Source organism: Micromys minutus (genome assembly GCF_963924665.1).
Source record: "Micromys minutus genome assembly, chromosome: 19".
Taxonomy (NCBI): Eukaryota; Metazoa; Chordata; class Mammalia; order Rodentia; family Muridae; genus Micromys; species Micromys minutus.
The window spans coordinates 16,648,165-16,669,484 of NC_137954.1; the positions used below are offsets into that span (position 1 = coordinate 16,648,165).

The 21,320-nt window shown below is 38.1% G+C and overlaps 1 protein-coding gene across 1 annotated transcript in view; it reads left to right on the forward strand.

The window, feature by feature from the left end:
• The window catches only part of PTH2R (parathyroid hormone 2 receptor), a gene marked incomplete at both ends in the record, with an annotated part of 71,856 nt that overhangs the window by 8,791 nt on the left and 41,745 nt on the right, over positions 1–21,320 (forward strand). Inside the window, 3 exons of the mRNA XM_080932666.1 lie at positions 553–655; positions 10,852–10,962; positions 11,081–11,196. Coding sequence (XP_080788792.1) covers positions 553–655; positions 10,852–10,962; positions 11,081–11,196 — 330 coding nt within the window. The remainder of the gene's footprint in view (positions 1–552; positions 656–10,851; positions 10,963–11,080; positions 11,197–21,320) is intronic.

Genomic DNA, 21,320 nt, shown 5'->3' on the forward strand with positions numbered 1-21,320 from the left:
GTTATGTTGTTTCTAACATGATTACTGAATCACAGTTTAAAGTTCTCTTACATTTTCTGGTGGTACATTAAAAAATTATCCAAAAATGTTGATAGATGAATTAGTTATTCTTTTATTGCTGTGATCAAGTGCCGGGCAGAACAAATTTAAGGGAGGACTGATTTATCTTGGCTCACAGTCTCAAATGATTTAGTCTATATAGTTGCTTGAACCCTCTGCAATCTGGTAAAACAGTATGACAGTACAACCATGTGGTAGTTGTGAGATGTTCTCTTTATGGCCAACTAGGAAGCAAGGATGAGTTAGGAAGTGGTCATACAGATTATACTCCTAAGGACCCATCTTCTAGGTTCTAAAATGCCTCCAAGTGGCACCATCATCTGGGACCTATTACTCAGTTCATGAGCCTATGGAAGACAGTGGATATTGAAATCATAATCGTGTATCCTAATCAGAGACTGTTTTAATTAGCTTGATTTGGAATGAAATCGGGAGAGCATTATCCTGTCTTTAAGATGATGGGGAATGATGGTGTGTCCTTTGCTTCCACAGCTGGATTCTGATGGCACCATCACTATAGAAGAACAGATTGTTCTTGTTATGAAGGCTAAAATGCAATGTGAACTCAACATCACAGCTCAGCTCCAAGAAGGAGGTAATGATGCCAAGAAATGTCTTTCCTTTGTATTCTTCACTCTAATCAGTACAAAATAAAATCACAAAATCACCCTTAGTGTTCGGGAGGTCCTCATCAACCATCTTCCTTGTTTCTAAGTGGAAGGTATGTAGAAAGAACAAAGCCCTTCCATCTCTTTAGCACACATGCCTTTCCTCTCTTATGGAAGAAAGGACTGGTCTGATTAGTAAGTTTGGAAGTATATCAACTGGACGTGCAAATATCAGGGCTCTCTTTGGATTTGTCTATTCTGCAGGATGGGTGGGTGTGTCGGCTTGCTATTGACTGTGCAGTGAGCTGGGAGGAGGAGGAGGATAAGAAGGAGGAGAAGGAGGAGGAGGAAGAGGAGGAGGAGGAGGAGGAGAAGGAGGAGCAGGAGGAGCAGGAGCAGGAGGAGGAGGAGGAGGAGGAGACACAGTCCCTGTGGATATCATCTCCAGTCTTAGGTTTGAGATCTCAGCTTGGACCAGCTCCTGAGCCATGTTCTACAGAAAACTTTTAGAAAAAAAAAGATAATTTAATTTCTAGGAAAATTTACCATTTTCTGAGGTTTTGTGTCATCTCTAATTTATTTTTAACTTTAGGTCAGAACAGAGGGTTGATTTACTGAGCCCTCTAAATCCCATCTAACTGAATGAAGTAATGCCTCTAGAGCTATCTATACTGCATACAGTTTTCAGGTTACTATCTGCTTCTACTGGTTTGTAAATGTTCAAAAGCTGTGACTGATGTTTCCATTTATTATGATCAGAAAATGTAGTTTGCATGATGGTGACTTATCAAAGTGTATTGAGACTTGGTGGCCTTTACGGTGGCCACTCCTGATGAATGATCTGTGTGGATTTTAAAGGAATGTATGTGCTCCAGTTTCAACCATGATGTCATATAGAATCTACCAGGTTAAGATCCTCAGTTATGCTGTTCATGTATTATGTATCTAGAATGATTACTTGACCTATGATTTCTTAAGAAACATGCTTTTTTATAAGGGCCTAATGGTGAATTTTTCATTGAAAAATTCATTGAATGTTTCTTAATTCATAGACTTTGAAGCTATGTAACTAAATATATTCAAGTTTAGAAATTTATTTCTAGTGCTTAAACATGTTATCAATATAAAGAAGGCTTCTATAACTTGTAAGTACTTGTGATTGGAATATTAAAATTATATATACTTAAACAACTACATTAAAATAGTAATATTTAATCAGCATCGACTTATTTCTTGCTTTGTTAGTTGAGTGTAATTTTTTAATCCTTTAACAATATTTTAAATATGTCATAATGTACATAATTTTCAACCTACAATTTTACCTACATCCAAGTTTACTGTTCAAGTATCAAGTATGCTCATATAATTGTGTGTCTAACCTCCAGAAATTTTTTATCTTGGAGATTTGTAATATTTTTTAAACAAGCACTTAATATTTCCCATTATTTTGTTAAACTTTTAATACACTTAAATTTTATAAACATCTTTTTTGTTTTGTTTTGAGACAGAATATCTCTTTATAGCCAGGAACTCACTATGTAAATCAAGCTGACCTCAAACTCACAGAGATCCACCTGCCTCTGCCTCTCAAGTACTTGGATTAAAGGTGTGCACAACTACACTCAGCTAAGAACATTTTATGTGAACAGTTCACGCATGAATTTTTTCATATTTATTCTGATAATCTTTGTCTATCAGATAAATAATTTAGTCCAGTTATCTTAATTGTGAGTGCTAATGTGCATAATTTGAATTTAACTCTTCCATCTTATTTGGACTCCCAAGTCCCTCCTATTCCTTCTCTCTAATCTTCTCTGGAATTGATTGAACACCGTCACTCATTTCTTTAAAATATTTATTTCATGTGTATGAACATTTTGCCTGCATGTATGTGCCCCACACATGTGCCTGGTACTGTGGAATTCAGGCGATGTCATCGGACCACCAGGAGCCATAGTCTTGCTTACTTTATTCTACCTGCTCCAACCTCTACAGTTAGTTATCAGGACTCTTAATTCCTTTAGTGGTTACCCTACAATTAAAAGGTGTATATCTAACTTAGAAACTTTAAAAGTTATCTTAATTTCTTCTTTCCATATAACATCAGTATATTTGGGCACTTTTATTGTTTCTAAATTGTAAGTTATTGTCTCACAGGATTTTAGATTGACCTTAATTTTATATTATTTTCCCTTCTTCCTCATATATTTTGGTCTTTCATTTACTTTTGTATTTATTTACATTGGAATATGCTTATTGTACTCTGAGTTTTTGCTGGCTTAGAAATGACTTTTTTAAGTTACAGTCTTAATATATATATATATATATATATATATATATATATATATATATATATATATATATTTTTTTTTTTTTTTTTTTTGGATCTATGATCCTTGACTGAAGTGTGTCTGTTGATGTCTGAACATACTATCTCATTTTTGTTCTAGATTCTATAGCTACTACTGCTGAAACAGTTTTCAGTCTTTGATGGCAATCTGTTTTTCTTCCTTGCTTTTTTAAAGAACTTCTCCTTGGCTTTTATGTTTTCAGTTTTAATCTGTATCCAGGCAGGAAGTCAATAGACTTTCTCAATATAAGAAATTAGATGACTAAGGGTTGGCTCTGCAGGCTCTCCTCAAAAGGCTTGGTCTTGGGCTGGTAGCATTATTTTGATAGGCGTTGGAAACTTGAGGAAGAAAACTTAGCCGACAGAAGGTCATCAGGCATGTTTCTTTGTTGTTATTGTTGTTTTCCATTAGTTTATTTATTCATTTTACATCCTGATCTCTGTTCCCTCCTAAGCCCCACCTCACACAGTTCCCCCAGCTCCAGTACCCCATCCATTCTTTTCTGAGATGATAAAGGCCCCCTGGGTATCTCCTCATCCTGTCACATCAAGTCTCTGTAGGGTTAGGGGTATACTCTCCCACAGAGGCCAGATAAGGCAGCCTATTTAGAAGAGCATATTCTACAGACAGGCAATAGCTTCCTGCTCCTGTTGTTGGGGGACACACATGAACACTGAGCTGCATGTCTGCTGCATATGTGCAGGGGTCCTAAGTCCAGCCCATGTATGTTCTTTAGTTGGGCTCTTAGAGTCACCAAGTGCCCATATTAGTTGACTCTGTTAGTCTTCCTTTGGAGTTTGTATCCCTTTTGGGCCCCTAAATCCTTGCCCCAACTAGTCTACAAGAATTCCTGAGCTTCATCCACTGTTTGGCTGGAGATGTCTACATTCATCTGAGTGTGCTGCCGAGTGAAACCTCTCAGAGAACAGTTCTGCTAGACTCCTGTCTGTAATCATAACACCATAACACATCAACAGAGTCAAAGATTATGGACTAGAAGCTCTGAAACCATGAGCCCAAATAAATCCTTCTTTCTTTATATTTTCAGGTGCTTATGGGTTTTTGTCACACTGTGAAACTAACATAGGTGTATTTGGTGAGGGAATGTTATTGGTCCTTCAAAATATGTCTTCCTTCTTTCTGCTTAGTATCATCTGGAACTTCACATAGACAACGATGAGAATGTCTCATACTGCTTCTCTGGGTTTGTGTCTTATTTATAGTTTTGCTCTTTGTTTCTTCTGTTTCAGCAACTTCTTCAGAGCACTTCCTCAGCTCACTGTTTAGTACTGTGTAATAGTTATTTCATCCAGTTATTAATTACTTTGAGTTTTTAAAAAGTTCTAAAACAGTCACAATTATACGTTAAGTTTTTTTTTGTATTTTCAATAGTCTTTAAATCTCTTTTTATTCTTTAATTGTCATTTTAAACTCTGTGTTTGTGAATTTGTATATCTAGAGACTTTGCTGGTGAACCAGGGTTACTACAGTGGTGCCTTATTTCCTTATGTGTCATATGAAATATAATGAGGAACTCAAGGTTTTGATTATGTATCTATCTATCTATCTATCTATCTATCTATCTATCTATCTATCTATCTATCCATCCATCCATCCATCCATCCATCTATCTACCTACCTACCTACCTACCTACCTACCTACTTACTTACCTATTGCTTCTATAAGACACCTATAGGAACTATTGACTTTGGTTTAAACTCATTTGAGACAACTTATTGAGTATGGGCTTGTAGTTAGAAAATTTTGGATTAGAATGTTTTCCTCTTACTTTTTCTTATTTCAGTTCCAAATCTCACTGAATATAAAAAGGAGTAATCTCTGTTGGGAATGATGGTTTTGTTTCACATTTACTCCCTAGTGTTTGGTAGCATCTGTTGGGGATACGACTTTATGACAGGATGTACTGTATCATAGTAGTTTCACAGCCTTATCATGTCCTAGCTTGTCTTTTATTACTCAAACCCAGTAAAACAACACAACAGGTTAGTGGGAACTTCCAAGATAAGACATATTAACAGGGATCAAAGCCCCTATAGAATAATTTCTGCCCTTATATTTTTTTACTTTTACTTTATGGTCCATGGTATAAGATAGAAGAATTTTATCAATTTGGTTTTTATATATGTCTTACAAGACAAATATACTTCCTTCATTGCTTCCTTCTTTCCCTCCCTCCCTCTTTTCCTCCCTCCTTCCCTCCACTCTCTATAATAATAATATATTATAATTATAATTATATTATAATTATAATTATATATAATTATATATAATAATATATAATTATATAATTATAATTATATAATTATATATAATTATATATAATAATATATAATTATATAATTATAATTATAATTATAATAAGTAATAGCCATGGCTGTCTGTCCTAGACTCCATTTGAAGACCATACTGGCCTTGAACTAATAGAGATCTGCTTGCCTCTGCCTCCCTAGTGCTGGAATTAAAGATGTATACCCCCCACCCAGTGAGGAGTACACTTTTTAAAATGCCACTCTGAGAGTATCCCAAAGGGAAATGTTCAATTTACCTTTAAAGAACACTCAGATATGCATATCTATTAGCAAGAAGTAATACACTCAAGAACTTGGAAAGATTATTATTAATATCCCTGAGGGACAAATGAACTGTTTTCCACCACGTCTCCCTGAGTGTTGAGCTGTACTATCTTAGAGATTCTCTAGCCTATTCCAATCTTCTGTGTCTTTCTAAAAGTTGTATGAATATTACTGTGTGCACCCAGGGTGCAGCTTCAGTAGTAACCACTGAAAACCAGGGGTAAGATGCTATCCTTTGCCTGGGGCTTGATGGTTTCACGAGAGTGATAGACATGCTTCAGAATGGCACATAATTTTAACAGTAGAGACTCACAACTGTGAAACCACTGCAAACATCTTGATCAGTGAGGAGTCAGACAAAGTTTCTTGGGCACGTAATCATCAAATCTCAAAATTAAAGGAGTAAGAGTTAGGTAGATATAGCAAGAAATCAATCAATCAATCAATCAATCAAACAAACAAACAAACAACAAACAAACAAACAAGCATTCCAGGAAGAGGGATTAGGGCGGCAAAGATTAGTAAGTATAAATTAGTAGCAGATTGTAGAAATATCACAAAGAAGACTAAATTATATTGGTGTATTAACCTGTGTAACACCTGATATTTGTGAATATGTGCATTATGTACAGGAATTAATAGTAAAAGAGAGAATCTTGTTTTACAGTCTTTCTTCATATAGAAATAATATAGAATGAAATGTGGTCAAACTTTGGCCTAACTTTCAATGGAAATGCTTAATTATAAGTATAATTAACTAAAACACTCTACTTTAATGTTGTTCATATCTAGACTGACACTTTGAATTTATTTGCTAACTTAAGACAATTTAATTTTAGGTGATCTTAAAGTTGAAAAAACGATATAAAATATTTAGAAAGAGGTTGTTATTGCTACATATAACCATTGTAAAGCTATATAAGAATACATGACCTGAAATAAGTATCATAACACACCAACAACTATCCATTCTATGTTACAAATATATGTTATTCTTTTTTATTTCTGAAAAGAATTGGGACCAGTGAGATGGCTCAGAGGTTAAGAGCTGTTTTTGCAGAGGACTCGAGTTCTATTTTCAGGGCCTACATAGTGGCTCATAACCATACATAAGTCTAGTGCCAGGGGTCTGAGTCTCTTCTCACTTCCTTATGTACTGCACATAAGTGGCTCACATTCATGCACTCTGACAGACAGACACTAAATATTTTAAAAAGTTGTAGTAAGAACATAAAAATTCAAATGTTTGTGAAAGAAAGTGAACAGTAAATACAAATACTTAATTCTAAAATTAGTGAAGATTTAAAAACAAAAAACAAAGGTTTTATGACTTCTGGTCGTCCTTCCAAGTATGATTTTATTTTGTTGTAACTCAACAGCTAAAAGGAGAAAAGCTGGATTTTCTAAATTTTAGATCATTCTGTGTAAATATCATGACTGAACAAGCTTCAGAAATAATTAGCTTTTCTTAGGACATAGAAAGGAGTGAGAGTTATAATTAGTGGTGTTAATTTATAAAAGTGAGAATGAGGGATTAGTAATTAGTGTTACATCAGATAATCTAAGTATTTCTCACAGAACAACCACAGAGAAGACATTAATTAAGAGCTCCACGTTGTATGATTGAGGTCCAGGCTTTCCTAGTCTTCAACCTTTTGTGAATATTTATTCTTCTTGTCAAGGAGTCACCAGAAACATTAACATGTTCTGTAAAAATATTGTTTGAAGGGTTGTTGGTTTTCTGAATTTGGGAGAGAGGTCGGAGGCTGTGTTCATTCACCTATGGGGTAGCATTTTCTAGAAACCAGAAAAATTTCTCAGAACATAAGAAAATTCCTTCTCATGACTGTTCTAATACTGAGCAGTTATATCATTTACTGACACATAGATTTGACCCGTACATGAAGACTTTAATTCATCACGTGATTAACTTCAAAACATAGCACATGACATTGCAGCATGCATTTTCCAGACAGGAAAATAAGGGCATGCTCCCAGGTCCAGTTTGTGTTGGTTGTGAAGTGTATATTAAGGCACATATTCACTGGACAGTAGTGTTAACCTTCTGAAACAATAACAAATAACCAGGCTAAATAAGCTTATACGTAAAAAAGATTATTTTGGCTCATAGTCATATTTTTATTCTATGAATTGTTGCCTATGTGTCTTTGAGTTCATGGCAGGATGACATGGCAGAAACACTATTACAGAAAGCAATATTACTCAACTCCTAGAAAGAGGAATGAAGAAACCCTGGTTGTATCATCCCTTGCAGGGCATGTTTCCAGTCACTAGAATATGCACCACTGGGCCTCAACCATTTAAGTTCCCACTGTTTCTTAATCACACAGCTATGACTAAGAACATGGAGCTTTGTGGGGCATTCAAGACCCAAACTTTAGCAATGGTCCAGCTTTGCAAAGACGCATGCCTTAGTAACAGCAAAACAAATGGGCAGGGAGTCATAGAATTCTAGCATATTGAAAAAGAAAATGATGGGAAGTTGAGTTGTTAGTCACTGTGAGCAACAGGAAAACCAAAGAACCATTACCACACCTAGCATCACCACCAGCAGTAAGAGTTATATCATCATCATCATCTTCATCATCATCATCAACAGCAGCATCAGCAGCAGCAGCAAAAACAAAAGCAGATGCTGTTGGAAGAGAGGCAGATGCAGTGGTGGTAGAAGCCAAGAGGCAGTGGGATGAATTTCTGGGTTGCCTGTGGTGTGTGAAGTCAGGTTGTGATTGTGTGAGGGAGGTGAGGCAGCTTCCAGGAATATGTTCCCTTCTGTGAGAAGAGTGTGGGTGAACGGAAGACATTTCTTTTCTTATCCCTTCAGCAAGACACAAAGCAGATAAGAGTGTTTGTTTTTATGTGACAATCCTGAGAAGGGATTCCCGCTTGCTCCTGAATTATTATCGAGGACGTCAGTCTTTGCATGAAGTTCTGTTGGGCTGACTTTCAAACTAAACAACTGGACATGATGAGTGTTAACTAGTCCTTGTAATAGCAGAGTAATGGGGTGGGTCCTTAAAAATAAATCCACTGCTACATGGCCAGAGGGACACTGTAGATGGAATTAAGTTTATGTACATAAAAACGTGGAAGTTATTCTGAATTATCTAGTTTGGCACAATATAACCATCTGGTCCTTGCGGAATGGAGGAGGAAGGTGGCCGAATCAGTTGAGTTGTAAGAAAAGGAGAGAGATTCAAGATGCAAGAAGGAGCCAGTCTACACTATTGACTGTGAAGAGGAAGGAAGGAGGTCAGGGGACAATGATGTCACCTGTTTTCTGAGGCTGGGCAAGTCCACCTCTAACAGCCAGAAGGAAGTCATTTTCCCAGTGGACGAACTGAATGCTGCCAACTATTGAAACGAGCAAGCAGATACGAATACCGCCTGAGTCTCCAGGAGAGAGCGCAGCCTGTCAGCTCTTGGTTTTGCCCTTGTGAGTTCATAAGCAAAGGCTGTGCTGAGCTGGGCTTCAGACCTTGTTCAAAACTGTGAAGTTTGTCATGGAAAATGAATGCAGCACTCACAGCAAGTGTCTCTGTTGGGGATGCGGGGTGTGACGCAGATGACAAGCTTCCTTCTTGTTCAGTGCATGACCAAAGGAAAGGAGTCCTGGAGAGCACAGCATAGGTGGCAAGTGTTTGTTAAAGCCCACTCAATGGTTAATGCACGAGACAAAAGAGACAAAAGAGCTCCACCCTGGGGTCTTTAACTCCGTGACTTAAGAAAACAATAGAAAAAAAAAAAAAGAGACCCATATAACATTGAGAGGTGTTGGGAACTGTGGAAGAATGACAGCAGGAGATGGGGAAGAGAGATTTGGGATGCATTTTTAGATTGGGAGTGTTTACTCAGAAGCTGACAGTTAGGAAAGAGTCTAGAGGAGGTAAGGGAAGGAACACTGAGGTGATGAGGAATGTGGAAACCCCAGAAGAGCAAGCTGAGCTGAACCTGGACACGGCAGTGGCACATCCTGGGGAAAAAAGATCCCCAGTGTCTTCAGACATGGCTGGGAAGTAGACTGTGGTTCAGTAAGCTGTGGGTGAGGGGCGGGGCTTTGGGGGCCAATGGGATAAGTGTAAACGGGAGTGCATCAACCAAGTGTTTGAATCAGGTACAAGCGTGTAACAGGGAGCGGAAAGTAGCTTTACCTGCTAAACAGGCAGAAAGGACAAGAGAGGCTAAGGCTTCATCATGAGCCTGTGGCTTGAGACTTAGGCTTAGGAATATTCTGGGGTGTATAGACACTCCACTGCAGACTTGCCATTTTCCAGACAGTTGAATCACCCTGGAAAGAGTCCTACCCTGTGATGTACAATGCAGAGAACCCACAATATGTTGCAGGAACTTCCTGTGTCTGAGAGGGAGCTGAATACAGGCTGGTCTTCTTTAGCTGGTCTTCCACTGTATCCTAACATGCCGCATTCCCATACCTCACACAGCTAATCATGAGAAGCACAGGACAATGGTGGGGAGGACTATAGAAAATTGTTGTTCAGGAGGACAGTTGTCCTCCAGAGAGGGTTAGGGGCGGAGAGAGAAAGAAGAGGAAGAGGAGGTGGGAGAGATGGGGGAGGAAGAGGAGGGACAGGAGGAGGTGGAGGAGATAAAGATGAAGGAGGAGGAGCAGGAAGAAGAGAAGGAGCAGGAGGAAGAGAAGCAGGAGGAGGAGGGAGTGGGGGAGGGAAGGCGAAGTAAGACTGGCTTGCTGAATTCTCATCCAGTCACTCAAGCTAGGGCTAGGACGGACATTGTAAGAATGGTGAGGTGAGCAATAAGGTTTTCACTTATTGGTGAAAACCTACACCTTGAATCCTGTTTGTGTAGCATGTTCTTTAACAGTAGTTAAAATAAATCTCAGGTAAAATTGTAGCCACTACCGGGGACAGTTGGAACCAATACGCCACAGCTGTTCACAGTGACGCCCAATGTTTCTTATGCATTATTGCCATCGCTTTTATAGTGAGGACACCGGAATGGCTTAGATACTTTAATTTAGCAGATCCAGGACTCCTGCTAATGTGCGCACCAGGAGACAAAGCAGGTGGTTTTTTTTTTGGGGGAGGCGTTTGCATCTCATCTTTTCTGGTTTAGTTTCTAAACTTGCTGGTTTGTTTTACATTTTACCCCAGGGGTCAAGCTGAAGTTTTCTGTGTTGAAAGCATTTATTCATAATGTTGTGTTTCTTGTCTGTCTTTATTTCCTTCTCTCATCAGAAGGCAATTGCTTCCCGGAATGGGATGGACTCATTTGTTGGCCTAGAGGAACAGCAGGGAAGATGGCAGCTATGCCATGCCCTCCATATGTTTACGACTTCAATCATAAAGGTATTGCATATCTCGGAGATGATTGATCGAGATGACACATTTACTCTTGTCTTTGACGTTTAATAACAGACTTGCGGGGAAGTTGCAATATCATTGTCTTTTTTTTTTGTCTTTCTAGGAGTTGCTTTTCGGCACTGCACCCCCAATGGAACTTGGGATTTTATTCATGGCTCAAATAAAACATGGGCTAACTATTCAGACTGCTTTCTGCAGCCTGATATCAACATAGGAAAGGTAATAATGTTTCTATGTTTGTGAATCCCCAAGGAGAGCAGAACAACGTTTTAACACAATTTTTGCTTGTCAGCCATTATATACAAAATCCTTTTTATTTAATGACATGAAAATCATGAAAGTTAAAAATCTCTGCTAGAATCCTTTCAGATATACTCAAACCTTTCTGCTGTTTTTTTTATGCTGGAGTTTTCTGACATGCATGTGTGCATGTGTATACACACACACACACACACACACACACACACACACACACACACACACTGTTTATTATTACCTTGTTATATTATTCTATATCATGTTATAGTGTGTAATATACAAATAGGTAGTAAGCAATGTGATTCATGATTCATTTTTGATTAACTATGACTGGCCAATCCCACCTCACTGTATTCTGAAGAATCTTTCATTTTAGTGAAGTGTGTTCCATCTCAGAAGATTGCAGTTGATGGTTTCATTTTAAGTGACAAATCAGAATTGTGCAATTATACTGAGCAAGGGTCAGCATGATAGACCTTACAGTACAATACCGCCATCTCACAGATGTGAGTCAACTGTGAATCAGTGGAACAGTGTGGGCCCGGGAGACAATTTGCTGATGGCAGGGTCGAAGGCTAAACTACAGTGTCTTAGTTTTCTATTAGAGTGGTTTAGGGCAACAAGCATATATTAATGGGAAAACATTGTATTTGGTAGTTTAAAAGTCACCAATAAATCCCAGTCACACCTGATGAGCAAAAGTGTGTGGTGACACATGACTATGAAGCTAGGGATGACTGTTGTGAGCTGTTGTCTGTACAAGAGCTTTGATGAGAACCACAGACCAGGCTGTTACACAGAAACTCTGTTCGGAGAAAGCACTGTAGAAGGAAGTGTTTGAGACGAAAGATTCCTTGTCAATCCCGTGCAAACAGAGCCTCCTTTCTTCTCTTCTTGGAGAGTCACCACCCCAGCGAGCACTTTGGTGGTCTTCAACCTTTAGTTTTGTACTTCCAGGTTGAAACGTTCAAAACAGGCAATATGAGATTGCTATATATTTTACAAGGCAACCCACGCCAGCACTGAGGTGATTAGCATGAGATACTACAAAAATCATTTCAGTCCTTGACAGGAAAAAAAAAATACCCAATCTCTGATAACTGAAGGTAAAACAACCAATCAGATAACCAATAAGGCTTTTATAAGGCTGATAAAATGACTCGAGTGAGAAAGAAAAACAAAACCACCATAACGACAAGCCTGTGGCCATCCTTCCCCGTGGATAAAACAATGACAGTTCTTCTCACAGATCTTATGTGGCCATCCATCAACATGGCTTTATGTGGCCATCCATCAACATGGCTTTATTTACGAAGAGCTCTAATCTTTCAATCATTCCCTGTGATTACAGAACATTTGAAGAAGTATAATAATGAAGGATGTTTTTGGAAAATAAATACTATTTTGCCCATTTTCATGTGTGTGTGCATGTGTGTGTGTGCATGTGTGTGTGCATGTGTGTACTTGTGTGTCTATGCATGTGCAGTCCTGAGGTAGGTTTTAAGGTACATCCCCAGCCATTTACCCACTTTCTTTATTGAAGCTAGCTCCCTCAGTCAAACCTAACGCTCACTCACCCAGGGCATTTAGACATCCGTTCTCACACTTGCCCAATAAATGCTTTAAACATGGAACCATCCTACAGTCTCCAGATGTATATTGTACTTCATATAAAAATTACTTGGGTTTATTAAGAGGCAAAGAATATTGTGAGCATCAAGCAGTTATATTTATTTAATAAGATACGCAGAGGACCTGGCTGGGAAGAAGGACTCCGATCATGATGCTATACTTTGATCCAGCAGTCCAGCTGGGGGCAGCAGGATGTGTGTAACCCAAGTGCTGTGGATTGGAGACAAACAGGTCCTTGGTGCTTGCTGGTCAATCCACTGTAGCCAAAATGGCGAGCTCTAGGTTCAGATTATATATAAAAAAAATTACATACATGAGATTAGGCAGAGCTTGTGGAAGAGGAGGAGGAAGGATTGAAGGATCCAGAGAGGTCAGTGACACCCCAAGAAAACCTACAGAATCAAACCTACATATCTAACATGTGTAACTTGGTCTTCACGTGGGACCTATAACAGCAGGAGCAGGGACTGTTTCCACTCTGTTGTCTGCCTTCAGAGCCTGTTAACCTAACTGGGCTGCTTTGTCTAGCCTTAACAGAAGGTGCACGTAGTCCTATTGCAACCTGATATGCAAAGGTGGGTTGCTAACTGTGGGAGGCCTCCATGCCTACGGGAAGAGAGGAAGAGAAGATGGGTGACAGGAGGGGAGAAGGAGTAACTGGGAAGAGAAGTTATGGATAGGGATGTAAAGTAAATTAATTAATGAAAAAAATGATGAAGAACAAATTTAATTAAAAAGAATAATTAAACTTAATTGTTTGAAAAAAGAATGCAAGAAGACTCCTAACAGCGACGTCTGACATCCGTACACATAAGCATGGGTTAGCTAACCCCATTAGAGCCTGCTGTATTAAACAGTAGCTCTTATAGAAAGTATAAAAGAATACATATAGAAAGACATGTAAGCTATGTTTTGTCTAGTAGCTATATCCATCTTAGAATACAATAAGCAATTTTTTAACAACTTTATTTTACAAAACAAAGATAAATGTACAGAATTTAAGCATTTTTTTTGTGTAAAATTATACAATACATTTTTGTCAGAACTTGTTTTTTTTTTTTAAAGGTTTGATGGTGTGATAAAGATAACACCAGTAACAATGAGCATAAAGTACATGTAAAACAAGATGCAACCTGGAAATAGTCAAAGTTTTCTTGGTGTGTAAAGATTTTTTTTTTTTTTTTTTTTTTTTTTTTTTTTTTTTTTTTTTTTTTTTTTACAATGAGCAGACACTACATGTAATACAGGGTACAACTGGGAATTTGTCAATGTGTTCTTGGTGGGTAAGGATTGAGCATGAGTATTTTTTTTTGTTTTCTTTTCTTTTTTTCTTGGACTTCATACAGTCCGTGAGTTGTTTCTGGGGCAGTGCGAGCCTCTGGGGTTAGCTTCCCACTATCAGTGACTGCATATTATGTCTGTTCTTTTGTGACTGGGTTATCTCACTCAGGATGATATTCTCTAGAGGCAGCCATTTTCTTAAGAATTTGGTTAAGTCATTGTTTCTGGTGGCTGAGTAGTATTCCATTGTGTATTTGTACCACAATTTTTGTATCCATTCATCTTCTGAAGGACATCTGGGTTCTTTCCAACTTCTGGCTATTATAAATAGAGCTGCTATGAACATTGTGGTGCATATATCTTTGTTGTGTACTAAGGTGTCTCTAAGGTATATGCCCAAAAGTGGAATAGCTGGGTCTTCAGGTAGTATTATGTCCAATTTTCTGAGGTATCGCCAGACTGATTTCCAGAGTGGTTGTATTAGTTTGCAACCCCACCAACAGTGGAGAAGGGTTCCTCTTTCTCTGCAACCTTGCCAGCATCTGTTGTCATCTGAGTTTTGGATCTTGGCCAATCTGACTGGTGTGAGGTGGAATCTCAGGGTTGTTTTGATTTGCATTTCCCTGATGGCTAAGGATGTCGAGCACTTCCTCAGATATTTCTCAGCCATTCTATATTCCTCAACTGAGAACGTTTTGTTTAGCTCTGTACCCCATTTTTTAATAGGGTTATTTGATTCTCTGGTGTCTAGCTTTTTGAGTTCTTTGTATACCTTGGATATTAGGCCTCTATCTGATGTGGAGTTGGTAAAGATCTTTTCCTATTCTGTTGGCGGCCGTTTTGTTTTCTTGACAATGTCCTTATCCTTACAGAAACTTTGCAATCTCATTAAGTCCATTTTGTTAATCTTTGACCTTAGAGCTTGAGCCATTGGTGTTTTGTTCAGAAAATTTTTTCCTGTGCCTATGTGTTCTAAGGTTTTCCCTACTTTCTCATCTAATAGTTTCAGTGTATCTGGTTTAATGTGGAGATCTTTGATCCACTTGCACTTGAGCTTTGTACAAGGAGATAAGAAAGGGTCTATTTTCATTCTTTTGCATGTTGAGTGCCAGTTGGACCAGCACCATTTGTTGAATAGGATGTTTTTTTTCCATTGAATGTTTATGGCTCCTTTGTCAAAAATCAGGTGACCATATACATGAGGGCTCATTTCTGGATCTTCTATTCTATTCCATTGATCCACATGCCTATTTCTGTACCAGTACCATGCAGTTTTCAGCACAATTGCCTTGTAATATAGCTTGAGGTCAGGGATAGTGATTCCCGCAGATGTTTTCTTGTTGTTGAGGATGGATTTTGCTATTCTAGGTCTTTTGTTATTCCATATGAAATTGCACATTGATCTTTCCAATTCCATGAAGAACTTGGTTGGAATTTTGATGGGGATTGCATTGAATCTGTAGATTGCTTTTGATAGGATGGCCATTTTTAAAATGTTGACCTTTCCAATCCATGAGCATGGGAGATCTTTCCATTTTCTGAGATCCTCCTCAATTTCCTTCTTTAGAGGTTTGAAGTTCTTGTTATACAGGTCCTTCACTTGCTTAGTTAGAATCACACCAAGGTATTTCATAGTTTTTGTAATGATTGTGAAGGGTACCTTTTCCCTAATTTCTTTCTCCACATGTTTGTCCTTTGAGTATAGGAAGGCTACTGATTTGTTTGAGTTAATTTTGTATCCAGCCACTTTGCTGAACTTGTTTATCAAGTGTAGGAGTTCTCTGGTGGAATTTTTGGGGTCACTTAAGTACACTATCATGTCATCTGCAAAGAGTGATGTTTTTATCTCTTCCTTTTCGATTTGTATCCCCTTGATCTCCTTTTGCTGTCTAATTGCTCCAGCCAGGACTTCCAGTACTATTTTGAATAGGTAGGGGGAGAGTGGACAGCCATGTCGGGTCCCTGATTTTAGCGGGATTGCTTCAAGTTTCCCTCAGTTAAGTTTCATGTTGGCTGTTGGTTTGCTGTATATTGCTTTTATTATGTTTAAGTATGGACATTGGATTCCTGTTTTTCTAGAACTTTTAACATGAAGGAGTGTTGAATTTTGTCAAATGCTTTCTCAGCATCTAGTGAGATGACCATGTGATTTTGTTCTTTGAGTTTGTTTATATGGTGGATTACGTTGATGGATTTCTTTATATTAAACCATCCCTGCATCCCAGCGATGAAGCCTACTTGTTCATGATGAATGATCATTTTGATGTGTTCTTGGATTCGATTTGCAAGGATTTTGTTGAGTATTTTTGCATCAATGTTCATAAATGAGATTGGTCTGAAGTTCTCTTTCCTTGTATGGTCTTTGTGTGGTTTAGGTACAAGGGTTATTGTAGCATCAAAAAATGAGTTAGGTAGTATTCCATCTGTTTCTATCTTATGGAATAGTTTGGAGAGTATTGGTGTTATGTCCGCAATAAATGTCTGATAAAATTCTGCACTGAACCCATCTGGACCTGGGCTTTTTTTGGTTGGGAGGCTTTTGATGACTTCTTCTATTTCTTTAGGTGTTATAGGGTTATTTAGATGGTTTACTTGGTCCTGGTTTAACTTTGGGATCTTGTATCTTTCTAGGAATTCGTCCATTTCCTCCAGATTTTCCAATTTTGTGGAGTATAAGTTTTTGTAATAGGATCTGATGATTTCTTGAATTTCCTGTTTCAGTTTTTATGTCTCCACTTTCCTTTCTGATTTTCTTAATTTGTATACTCTTTCTTCGCCCTCTAGTTAGTCTGGCGAGGGGTTTATCAATCTTGTTGATTTTCTCAAAGAACCAACTCTTGGTTTTGTTGATTTTTTCAATGGTTCTTTTTGTTTCTATTTGGTCTATTTCTGCCCTAATTTTGATTATTTCTTGCCGTCTACTCTTCTTTGGTATATCTGCTTCCTTTTGTTCTAGGGCTTTTAGCTGTGTTGTCAGGTTGCTGATGTAAGCTCTCTCCAGTTTCTTTTTGGAAGCACTTAGGGCTATGAGTTTTCCTCTCAGTACTGCTTTCACTGCATCCCATAGGTTTGGGTATGTTGTGTTTTCATCTTCATTGAATTCTAGAAAATCCTTAATTTCTTTCTTTATTTCTTCTTTGACCCTGCTATTGTTTAACAGAGCATTGTTTAGTTTCCATGTGTACGTAGGCTTTTTGTTTTCTTTTTTATTGTTAAAGACCAGCCGTAGACCATGGTGATCTGAGAGGATGCATGGGAGTATTTCAATCTTCTTATATCGATTAAGGCTCATTCTGTGTCCAATTATGTGGTCAATTTTCGAGAAGGTACCATGGAGTGATGAGAAGAAGGTGTATTCTTTTACTTTAGGATGATATGTTCTGTAGATATCTATTAATTCTAGTTGTTTCAAAGTCTCTGCTAGTTTTGCAGTGTCCTTGTTCAGTTTCTGTTTCCATGATCTGTCCATTGGTGAGAATGGGGTATTAAAGTCTCCCACTATTATTGTTATTGTGTGCGGTGAGATGTATTTTTTGAGCTTTAGTAGGGTTTATTTTATGAATGTGGGTGATTTTTTATTTGGAGCATTATGTTAAGGATTGAGAGTTCTTCCTGACAGATTTCCCTGGTAATGAGTAAAAAGTGTCCTTCCTTATCTTTTTTGATAACTTTTGGTTGGAAATTTACTTTATTCGATATTAGAATAGCTACTCCAGCTTGCTTCTTGGGGCTGTTTGCTTGGAAGTTTTTTTCCCACCCTTTTACTCTGAGATAGTGTCTGTCTTTGTCTCTGAATTGAGTTTCCTGTATGGAGCAAAAGGCTGGATTTTGTTTATGTATCCAGTCTGATAGCCTATGTCTCTTTATTGGGAAGTTGAGTCCATTTATGTTAATAGATATCAAGGAATAGTTGTTTTCGTTTTGTGCTATTATTGCTTTTGTAGGTTGAGTTGTGTCTGTGTCTTTTTCTTCTTTTGGTTTTCTTGTTTAGTTTTCTTGTTTTCACTAGGCTGTACTTTCCCTCATTATATTGGGTTTTCCACCTAAAATTCGTTGTAGTGCTGGGTTTGTGGTCAGATATTGTGTAAATTTCGATTTGTCTTGAAATATCTTCATCTCTCCATCTATGGTGATTGATAATTTTGCTGGGTATAGCAGCTTGGGCCGGCACTTGTGCTCTTTTAGGGTGTGCATGATGTCTGTCCAGGCTCTTCTAGCTTTCATAGTCTCTGTTGAGAAATTGGGTGTGATTCTGATTGGTCTGCCTTTATATGTTACTTGACCTTTTTCCCTTACTGCTTTTAGTATTCTTTCTTTGCTTTGGGCACTTGGTGTTTTGACTATTATGTGTCGGGAGGTATTTCTTTTCTGGTCCAACCTATTTGGAGTTCTGAAGGCTTCTTTTATCCTCGTGGTCATCTTGTTCTTGAGGGTAGGGAAGTTTTCTTCTACGATTTTGTTGAAGATATTTACTGTGCCTCTTAGTTGATACTCTTCTCCCTCTTCTATTCCTATTATCCTTAGGTTCGGTCTTCTCATTGTGTCCTGGATTTCCTGGACATTTTGGGTTAGGAGCTTTTTGTTTTTTGCATCTTCTCTGGCTGTTTTGTCTATGTTTACAATGTTGTCTTCTGTCCCCGAGATTCTCTTTTCCATCTCTTGTAATCTATTGGAAATGCTTGCTTCTGTGACTTCTGATTTCTGTTTTAGGTGTTCTACCTCTAGGGTTATTACTTTTAGTGTTTTCTTTATTGTGTCAATTTCCGTTTTAAATTCCCTCTTCCATTCCTTCATCTCTTTGGTTCTGTTTTCCTCTAGTTCTTTGAGTTCTTAGAGTGTTTTTTTTTTTTTTTTTTTTTTTTTTTTGTTTCCTCTTTAAAAGCTTCTGAATCTTTTTGCTTTTCCTCCCGTTCTTGTTTAAGTAACTCTATCAGCGTCTTGAGGTATGATTTCAGGTCTGCGTCTTCTTTTTCTGGAGTGTTTGGCCTTCCAGTGTTTGCTGTTATGGGAGAGCTGGGTTCTTGTTTTGCCAGGTTGTCTTGGTTTCCTTGGGATATACTCTTTCGCTTTCCTCTTGCCATTTTGTTGTCAGTGATATGTTCTAGCCTTTCCCTTGTATCTGGTCTGTGTCCCTGGACCTCCACTGGTCCAGATGGCAGTTGGGCCAAGGCCTGTTCTGTGCCTCAGAGTCGCCGGGTTTGAACAGAAGTTCCAAAGTTGTGTTCCTGGTCCCTGGGTCGGGCAGGGCAGGGGGGGGTGCGCTTTCTGTGCACACTCAGAGATCTCTCTGCTCCCTGGCATCCTAGATCTCCTACTCACCAGTTTTTAAACCTTTACTGCCTGCCGGACTGGGTGGCAGATGGGCTGGACTCTACAATAAGCAATTTTTATTCACCATCTCAAAGGGCTGTCATGAATGTAGCGTTCGTGTCATAACTAGAATGTTCAGTCTCATGGCAGATTACTTGGTCTCCTTGCTCTTACAATCTTTCTTTCCCTCTTCCAGTGTTTTCTGAGCTTTAGGTTTTAGGTGCAGGAGTTGTGTTGTAGATGCTTTACTTGGGAAAAACATGATTGGGTAAACAGAACTGGGACAATTCCAGCACCAGCTGACATGTCAGTGTAGGTGATGAGAATCTCCTGGGACTCCACTCTCACATAATGAACTACAGCAATTAATAACTTCTGAGAGAGGGAGGAGTAACCTTCCTCAGAAATGACTGTCAATCTGATACCAGATGGTTAGTCCTAGAAACCTAAATTCAGGCAACAACACTGAATGAACTCAGCAGGTTGAATGTATATGCTTATTCATGTATATGTATATGTATATGTATATGTATATGTATATGTATATGTATATGTATATGTATATGTATATGTATATGTATATGCTATATATGTATATGTATATGCTATATATGTATATGTATATGTAATGTATATGTATATAATGTATATGTATATGTGTATACATATGTAAACAATAGTTAAAGAAGAGTGAGCCATGAAATTTAGGGTGAAGAAGGAGGAATGTGACACAGGAGAGAAGGGGGTAAATGATGTAACCATATTTTAATTCAAATTTAAAAAGTAGAGAGAGAAATAAAATCTCAAAGGGTTAAACTCTTAGATGCCATAATATAACTTCCAAGATTGATGATGAAGATATAAGTAGGGAAGTTGGTTTGAGAAAAATATCTCCATCAAACAGTTGTTGTAATGTATACTATGAATAACTTAAATTGTACTCCAAATCAATAGTTTGTAGAAAAAGTACAAGTAATGGGCAATCTCTTTTGTTAAGAAAAGGAAGAGGCCTCAGGGGCCATTTATCTGTGGGTCTGCAGCAGAAGGAAGAAAGCAGGTCACAGTAAAGAAAGTAGGAAAGGATAAAAGCATCCAAACCAGACAAGAACCAACATAAAGGCTTAGAATTCCAAAGACTAAGCCCTTGGAAACTTTACCATGCGGAACCTTGAAACTTGCCAAAGGCTGGGGCAGTGACAGATATAATGAGAAGTCTCTCCAGACACACACAGGGCTGACACAGATAAAAGTTGTAAATTATCTGAAGTCATGGGGACAGAGCACAGAAAATGAGAAGGTCCCTTGGGGCACCTGAAACTCTCATTAGGTATGATGACTGTGTAACAGGCAGGCCACAGGAAGAAACGCTCTGTCCACACATACAGGGCTCCTTGAGGACAAGCCTGCAGCCTGACAAAGGAGCTGAGAAAGCCTTGTATATGAAGCAAAAAGGTGTCTCACAGCAGCAGGTGGAGAAGAGCCTGGGAGATGCAGAAAGAATATGAGGCTGGTCTCTCATGTCTTCTACTTACTTTAACTCTGGACATTGTAGCAGAGCCAGAAAGGAAGAGATAATAAAAGGCACATATATTGGAAAAGAAGTAAGTTTGCTTGTTATTGCAGATGATATAATCTTATAGAAAAATCCCAGAATCCAAAGGAAAAAAAATACTAGAGCTAATGAATGAATTCAGTAATGTTTCAGGCAAAAAACAAAACAAAACAAACAAACCCAAAATGCTTCACACTAACTGAGGATTCACCTTGATAAATTTACATTGATATCAATTTACATTGATAAATTACTCAAAAAGAGAAGTTAGAAAATTTTATTTCCATTCACCATAGGACATGAAATAGAG